Here is an 8,473-nt window from a genome sequence, read left to right as displayed (position 1 = left end):
AGGAGTACAAAGTGCACAATGCATGTATGCGGTGGCCATAGTCAAAGGATGCTGGCTGCATAGCCGTAGTCCTGGTCCTATCATCATATTATCATATCCGTTCATGCATATGCCCCGGGCAGCATTAAGTCGTATGCTCTGGGCAGTCGAGTAAGAAAGCTCGGGCTGATTGACTATAACTAACCGGAGAAATCGCCTGATTGTTCTGATTGGTGAATCAGAGCAACTGACATATCAGACATTCAGTAACGTATTCCACGGGCGAGCGGCGCATTTTCTCCGCAACCACCAACCAAATATTGAATTACCTACCTCCTTCTACACATTATATCTTCACCATTTCAATCCATAATGCCTAAATCTCAAGAATCTAACATTTAAATGGCTATATCTGCCTATAATTCAAAAAGAATTAGGTCCAAAAAGGAGGCTGCCAAGGCGTTTGGAGTATCTGAAACTACTCTTCGCGAGCGCCTCAAGGGAAGAAAACCACGCTCAGAAACACGCGCAAATAACCTCATATTATCATCTACTCAAGAAGAAATTCTTGTTAAGCAAATCCTGTATGCAGACAAACGTGGTTTTTCAATTTGTCCGGAGTTCCTACGTCAAATGGCTCAGACACTGCTTCAAGAACAGACCTCTATCTCTACTCCAAACATAAGAGTCAACTGGGCACCTACTTTTGTTAAACGCCATCCGCAACTGCGCACATGGTTCAATCGGCAAATACCATACCAGCGGGCGAAGCAGGAGGATCCAAAAATCACCAAGCAATGGTTTAATATGATATTAGATGTCACGGAGTACAGGCATTCACCAACAACGCAAGATGTTTGTATACTTTGGCCTGTTTGAATATAGGGCAGGAACCCCCTTCGCACACAAGATAGCGCAGCGCTAGAAGGCCCAGCTTCCTTCTTTTCTTCTCCATGTTAGTATTTCGACAGAGAGTCTACCAATGAATTTATATTGTTCGAGACTGTCACATTAGAGGCGATTCAAGAGCATGGGATCCATGAAGATGATATCTGGAATTTCGATGAGACTGGCTTTGCAATGGGTCTCTACAGCCTCTGAAGTTATTACTGCAGTCGAACGCAGTGAAAGACCATGTACAGTTATCCAGGGGAACCATGAATGGGTCACAATCATTGAATGTATAGGGTCAAATGGATGTTCAATTCCTCCAGTGGTGATCCTTGAAGGGAAGGAATATCAGGCTTCTTGGTATCAAGAATCAGCTCTTGTCACCGGCTCGGAATAGTAGATAATAACGAACTGAATTCCTATCTAGACTATTGTAGCCATCGACGAGAATATCGAATCTGGAGAAGAAAAGAGAAGAGGAAATCTATCTAGGTAATGAAGGGGTTTTATAGAGGTTGCTGGCGTCATGGCTGAGTAGCAGCATTTGCGATGTATCATTCATTGCTGCAGTGTTGAGCCGTCATATATGAGCCGTCATGTGAGTCGTCACAAACAGGATCAAACATTTATGGTCAGGTTAATATGCAAGTTTAAGTTTCGATAAAAAAAGCCTATTGAGGCTTGTTATCTAATGATTCAAGAGCCTGCATTCAAGCAAGAAAGAAGGAAGGAAATATTCCAAGTTTGAAGCCGCCGCCAGCGTGCTCCTTGGGCAGAAACTTCGCCTGAAATTTATACTCTAACCTTAAGTTATTCGATAACTGCTACACTTTCTCTGAAAATGGGGTCAAAGTTTATGTTGACTTCCATATATGCCAAACAATTGATATTCTCGCTACTCCGACTGACCAATCCGAGCCTGACTATCCTGCCTATCTACGACGTAGGACTCATGGCTGCCCGAGCATATGCATGAATGGATACAACTATATGATGATAAGACTAAGGACTACGGTTATGCAGCCAGCATTCACATCGATGGCTACAATATCTTATGTAGGAATTCAGTTCATTAGTATTTAATATTCCGAGAGAGTGACAATGTGTGAATTCCAAAGAATTTCATTAGTTCTGTCGCTCATTGGGTATCTATGAAGAGGTAACCATTTGTTCCAGTGTTGGCTATAGTAGCCAGTGAACTACTGATTCGATTATAAGCTATCTGACTATTCACATTGAATCCTTGTCATCCACTCAGTTGACTAAGATCCAACTCACCTAGGTTGACGCCATCTAGCCTTAGGTCAGAGACTTTCTCCTGAGCTATGTCATGGAACGCGAGCGCTCGCCAGGGGCATGATATGCCTAAATACTTTTGAATCAAAGTACTTCCTCGATTCGTACTGACAGTTAGGTAACGAGACCAGTAGGGGGTAGGCCCTAGGCCTACCTCCGTGACTCAAACAGTCTGTTATAGCCCCAGGAGCTGGATACGGACTATAAATTTGATCAATAATAATAATACTACTACTACTACTACTACTAATAATAATAATAATCATAATCATGCTGTGAGCTATCTTGAAACTCCTTCCCTCTGCGACCTTTGCAACTTATCCTTTTGGTCTGGGCTCTTATCGCACCCAGAAGAAGAAGAAGAAGAAGAAGAAGAAGAAAGGAGAGCTGCAAATTTAGCCAACGCTGCTTTACTCGATTTCTCGGCCAAGTCTCTGAATCTGGCCAGATAACTGACATGAGCGCTTCCCTTTTCAAATCATATCTCAGAAAATAGGTACATCTACTACGCATCTCTTTTCTTAACATGGTAATTCTCAGAGTCCAATCCTGCATCATGCCTGATAATGCCATACATGGCCGCCGAGTCCAATGGCCTACCTCCCTGCTCGGAATAAGTACTGGCACGTTTTAGATGGTTCAGCGCAAGCCCAGACAGGCCGACATCGTCCTGCTGATGCTGACCTCTGGCAGCTCCAAGGCTGTCTGCCTCACCCACCACCAGATCTTAACAGATATTGCTGGCAAATACTCAATTTATGAACTGCCGGAAGGCCCTTCTTTCCTGGACTGGATCCGCCTCGACCATGTTGCTGCTATTGTCGAAATCCACCTCCAGGCTCTCTTTGCACGCAAGGACCAAATCCACGTCCAAGCCCCTGATTTCCTCGCTAACCCTCTCCAAAATGTCAACCTCACCCATAAGCACCGTGTTTCTCGTACATTTGCCCCTAGCCTCTTGCCATACTCCGTGCTGCCCTTCAGGGTCTGGAGGCGCAGAGCAGCCCTTGCAATTGGGACCTCAGCTGTCTGAAATACATCGCCTCTGGAGGTGAGGCTAACGTCGTCAAGACCTGTGATGTTGTTTCGCAGCTCCTGTCCCAATGCAGTGCGCCTGTCCATGTCATTGTTCCTGGTTTTGGTATGACTGAGACATGCGCTTGTTTCATCTTCAAAACCAAGTGCCCAACATACAACAAGGAGCGCTCTTTGGAGTTCACCTCCGTCGGTGCTTGTATGCCCTGTATCAATATGAGAATCACCGAGGGATCCAACAACGAGACCATTCCGGTTTGCATTGTCGGTAACCTCGAGATCAGCGGCCCTATCGTCTTCAAGAACTTTTCCAACAACCCCGCTGCAACCTAGGCGTCCTTCTCCAGCGATGGCTGGTTCAAGTCTGGAGACAAGGGTCCCATTGATGAGACCGGCTATCTCACTCTGCATGGTCGTGCCAAGGAGGCCATTATTATCAATGGTGTCAAGTACAACCCTCACGGGATTGAAACCGCCCTGGACGAATCGGAAATTCCTGGTCTGACCCCTAGCTTCAACTGCTGTTTCTCCTACTTCCCCGCTGGATGTGAGACTGAGGAGATCTGCATCGTCTTCTTGCCTAGTTTCGCCCCTGTAGACACCGTCACTCGTGTCGAGACTGTAGATGCCATTTCCAAGTCCGTCATGATGGCGACTGGATCCAAGGCTCAGGTCTTCCCCTTTGACCGACATCAGCTGCTCTTGGTAAGCTGTCACGTAAAATGGTCAAGACTGCCTACCAGAAAGGTGGGTACAAGGCTTGCAAGGATGTCAACAACGAGACCATCTCGCAATACCGTGCTGTCACCCACCAGAACCCCCAGAACGAATTGGAGCGGCAGCTTCTTGACATCGAAATAGTTTTCGGGCATCCCGAGGCAGCGGATTAAGATGTCAAAACCCCTGTCTTCAACGTGGAAATCACTTCCGTGAACCTGATCAAGCTGAAGAAGAACTTTGAGGAGCATCTCAACCTCACTAGGGGACACCCATGGTCACCCTAATGACCAATACCACCGTGCAGGGCCTCGCACCATAACCCTCTAACTCACTTGAGATGCACTCACCGAACTATTGTCCACAGTTAAGCCACACACCGGTGAGTTAGTAGCCGGGTGGGTGACCACCAGCGAATCCCGGCTGTTGTATGTATGTATGTATGTATGTATGTATGTATGTATGTATGTATGTTTGTTTGTTTTTTTCGACAGTCTTGATGGCATTGTAATGGTTTGGAGTGTCTGATTATGGCATAATGCATTGAATTCGAAGAGCTGACCAACTCGCTTACCGGTTACGTTAGCTGCTCCTGTTTATTCATTCATACAACGCCTAGATTGATCCCATGATGCCGCATGACAACGCCTAGACCGTATGGTCCGAACACGTGCTCGCTGGGGCTGTTCCAGACCGACTCAAGTAATGAAGCGGCTTGCACGCAGTGATTCATGCGGAATCGGGTGGACCGCAGGCCAGCCTGGAGACGCTTACGGTGGTCCGTCCGCCCCATGCAGGAGCCGGCGATCATCAATGGACACAAAAGAATGGTCTCGCAGGGGGATTCAGAAACTTGCTCTGCGTATAGCATAATAGTATCCACATGGTCCAAGATTTTGGTCCGCGTTAAGGTGTCATTCAATGAGCGGGGGAACATTGCAGTCTCAAGATAGAGTAGGGCGGCTTCGCGGCAGAGCTCGAGTGCTGCTTCTCTTTGGGGCTGCCATTTTTGGTCGGGGACTATGGGGTCTGTAGATTCCCATCCTGTTATTCGGACATGGAGTGCTTGGTACATCTCTGAGCTCGCCCGCGAAGGGTCTTTCTCTGTGAGACGCCGGGCGGCGAGAACCGCAATGAAGGGCAGGACCTTGAACAGGCCATGGCTACCGCCAAAGATGGCCCCACATGTATCAAACTGGGCCATGGTGTCTACGATGTCATCGAGGAATTCGTCCTGGGGTAGGGTTCGACTTTCGATAGCGCCAAAGGGGGTGATGTTATTGATGAGCACGAGATAGCGGTAGATTTCCAACAGAAAGGAGAACAGGCGGCCGTTGTCATTAGTGCTGGACTGCAGTGGACTATTGGCTAATTGGAGGATGAGCTGGCGGCTTGCGCGGAGGTGGCTGAACATTGCTCCTTGAGTATTTCCCATCAGGCTCTACACATTCCATTAATGAGACTATTTTAAAGTAAGGCCTGAATTAATGGGCACACTTACCTCAAAAACAGAGAGCATCATTAGTGCCAATAGGATACGCATTGCTCGGGACGCATCCATTGCTGTAAAATCGCATATACAGTTTCGAAGCGTTCTAATCGCAATCGAATAGTGTCGGCACGTGGCCATGTATACTTCAATCCCAGTGCTCTGGAATCCCATGTGGGAGCCACTGAGCGCCAACAACGAGTGCATGAGCAGATCATCATTGCAGCACAGCGGCACGAGGACTGTCAAGAACGGGTTGTTGCCGCCTGGCGGCAAGGCAGACAGAAGGCTGCCCGTTTCAGCCAAGTAATGCGCGAAAAGGATATTGGATATATCTGTCAGCGCGGATGCCCTTAATGGAGACAGAAACGAGCCAGTGCGGATTGACCATCGAACCGATGTGTCAACCTGATCTGGACTGCTCGTACGTTCTTGTGGCACAACGTAGGGTACCGGGTCCCGGACATTCCGACTCATGGGAGCGGCTGGCCAGGTGCACTGTTGGCAGTTTCGTGTGCAAGCAATGCATTTTGGCTTCCTCTCGTCGCACTTCTTCTTGCGCCGACGGCATGTCAGGCATCCTGATGAGGAGCGGAAACGGTGTGGTTTTGTTGGGACTGGGCCGGAGCGGGCTGGATCGGGCTCCGCGGGATTCGAATCTGGTGCCAACATGGTATACGCTGAATGGGGCACTGCAGGAAGTAAATGTAGGTGAGGGTTCAGGCAATGGGAGTATGATACGATTTCTGAAGAAAATGTGGATATATGACTGGGTGGAGCAAGATCTGCACCAATCCGGATGAATGGCGCCTCGTGACTGGCGGCCTGCAAGTATACAACGCGGCATCTCTTATCAATTGCCGCGCTTATCGTCATTCTCCGTTTCGGCAGACTATAGATATGGGTTCTAAAGCCAACCTGCGCTGCGGATTATCGATGGGATCAGACGGGAACCCTTTTTGATTTCTGTTTTATGCGGTACAGTTTTGATCATCTCTGGGAAACACCATGTCCTCCCCAGATTCTGTTTCTCTTCGAAGCACGCCCAAGCAGGCCGATGTGCTCGTGGTTGGTGCAGGACTGAGCGGCCTCCGCGCCGCTTTAGGCGTCCAAGCGGCTGGATTGTCCTGCGTTGTCGTGGAGGCAATTGATCGTGTGGGGGGTAAGACTCTCACGGTGCCGTCGAAGCACAGCGGTCCCGGTGTCAGCGACATCGGTGGTGCCTGGATCAATGATACGTCGCAATCGGAAATGTATCGGTTGCTCCAGAAATACGGCCTGCACGGAGAGGTGCAGAGGGCAGAAGGTATGAACCTAGTGCAAGTTCCCGATGGAATCATTGCGCATCCGCACGATTCGCTGCCAGTGGGGTCCCCTCGATGACTACTAATAGTACGAGTGTTTCTGACCGAGGTATTGCTTCAGTTCGAGGGAAAAGACCAAATTTTGGTGGCATCAGCATTGCAGCATTTCCGAGAGGTGATCGAGGAGATTGACCTGGAGAATCCAGCAACTGGAAAGGCTGCAAAAGAGCTAGATAGCATGACATCGACCGAGTACTGCCACAGAACTTTTCAGTCTGAACTGGTCACCGGTCTCGTTGACACCGCCGTCCAGTCTATGGTGGGCGTTGAAGGAAATGCGATCAGCATGCTGGCCTTTCTACAAGGCGTCAAGACTGCGACTGGAATTGATGCGGCCTTGTCCGACGGCAAGGACGGAGCACAGTATCTGCGGCTTCGAGAAGGTAATCAGAACACAGGATCCTTTGGGACACACAGTTAATTCAAACATCGAATAATAGGAATGCAAACTTTCTCGCTGAATATGGCCGAGGATCTGAAACCCGATACTCTCGTCCTCTCGGCCCCGGTGACGTCCATCGAGCAATGCCCGCAGACGCGCCTCTGCACTGTCCGAACATCTTCCCCCACTCACAGCATCGTTCAAGCAAAGAAAGTAATCCTATCTGTCCCGAGAACCCTGTACAACAAAATCGCCTTCAACCCTCCCCTCCCCTCCGCCCAAAGCCGCTTCGCAGATAAAAACATAATCGGCTACTACAGCAAAACAATCTACGTTTTCGACCAGCCCTGGTGGCACACTGCCGGTCTCTCGGGGGCTGTTCAAACCCAATTTGGGCCTATTCTGTTCTCTCGCGACACGAGCGTCCCAGCCGACGACCAATGGTCAATCACCTGCTTCCTCGTCGCCGACCGTGGCCGCGAATGGTCGCTGTTGTCCCAGGCTGAACGGCGCCGTACGGCGTGGGAACAGTTCCGCACCATCTTTGAGGGAGCCGGGACGCCGTTAGAGAAACTCAATGTACCTGAACCGATCAACGTCCTGGAAATGGAGTGGTCCAAGGAGGAGTTCTTCGGAGGTGCGACTTGCCCGGTACCACCCCCTGGGCTAATTTCTTCCGTGGATGCTTCGGCTGCCCGGACACCATTTGATAATATCCATTTCGTGGGGACTGAGACTGCACTCGTCTGGCGGGGTTATATGGAGGGGGCGGTTCGCTCAGGGGATAGGGGTGCACAGGAGGTTATTGGTGCGTTGAAAAGGGTAGAAAACTGATCAGTGGTCAACAAGGATGAACAATGATATTATATCTAGCTATTGGATTCCACGGCTTATTTGACAGTTACAGGAACAGCTTGTTCTTTTTCTTTCTTTCTTTTTTTTTTTTTTTTTTTTTTTTTTTTTTTTTTTTTTTTTCCTATATGAGAAACAGACAACAGACACCCATTTATTGTAACCTCGGTGAATTCAGTTTCGAACTAACTAGCTAAATGGTTCAAATTCTTAGAAAACAACTATTCTCGAATTTCATCTTTCTCCTTTAAGCGCAAATCAAGTCTCTTCAGAATTACTGTTGCAAATCGTTCAGGCCAGAGTCTTGGACAAAGTGCGTCCAGGGACGAACTCCGTCCCACAAACATTCTCAGAGAAGGGTAACTATAAACAGTCTATCGATTCTGATGCGACAGAGGTTGCACTACGAGCGCCAGAGATCAATTATTTTCGGAAATCTGAAATGCAATGAATGGTGGTTAATTTGCC

General features: G+C 48.6%; 3 protein-coding genes across 3 annotated transcripts; 2 read left to right on the top strand and 1 right to left on the bottom strand.

Annotated features, from left to right (window-relative positions):
* The first annotated feature begins 2,673 nt into the window (after positions 1-2,673).
* Positions 2,674-4,131, top strand: EURHEDRAFT_527337 (acetyl-CoA synthetase-like protein). Its single transcript, XM_040787018.1, has 4 exons — positions 2,674-3,073; positions 3,121-3,456; positions 3,535-3,906; positions 3,933-4,131. Exons 1-4 carry the CDS (start codon positions 2,801-2,803, stop codon positions 4,089-4,091), a joined length of 1,140 nt encoding a protein of 379 aa, XP_040633666.1. The 5' UTR covers positions 2,674-2,800; the 3' UTR covers positions 4,092-4,131.
* Positions 4,132-4,522: 391 nt separating this feature from the next.
* Positions 4,523-5,884, bottom strand: EURHEDRAFT_468271 (uncharacterized protein; the record flags this gene model as incomplete). Its single annotated transcript, XM_040785247.1, has 2 exons — positions 4,523-5,359; positions 5,420-5,884. The coding sequence occupies 2 exons, from the start codon at positions 5,882-5,884 to the stop codon at positions 4,523-4,525; spliced, it is 1,302 nt and encodes a 433-aa protein (XP_040633665.1).
* A 531-nt stretch (positions 5,885-6,415) lies between these two features.
* Positions 6,416-8,102, top strand: EURHEDRAFT_527335 (flavin monoamine oxidase family protein; the record flags this gene model as incomplete). Its single annotated transcript, XM_040787017.1, has 3 exons — positions 6,416-6,713; positions 6,801-7,154; positions 7,212-8,102. 3 exons carry the CDS (start codon positions 6,416-6,418, stop codon positions 7,985-7,987), a joined length of 1,428 nt encoding a protein of 475 aa, XP_040633664.1. The 3' UTR covers positions 7,988-8,102.
* Between the last annotated feature and the right edge of the window lie 371 nt (positions 8,103-8,473).

This window comes from Aspergillus ruber (genome assembly GCF_000600275.1).
Source record: "Aspergillus ruber CBS 135680 unplaced genomic scaffold scaffold00075, whole genome shotgun sequence".
Taxonomy (NCBI): Eukaryota; Fungi; Ascomycota; class Eurotiomycetes; order Eurotiales; family Aspergillaceae; genus Aspergillus; species Aspergillus ruber.
This window is presented reverse-complemented; position numbering and strand designations above follow the sequence as displayed.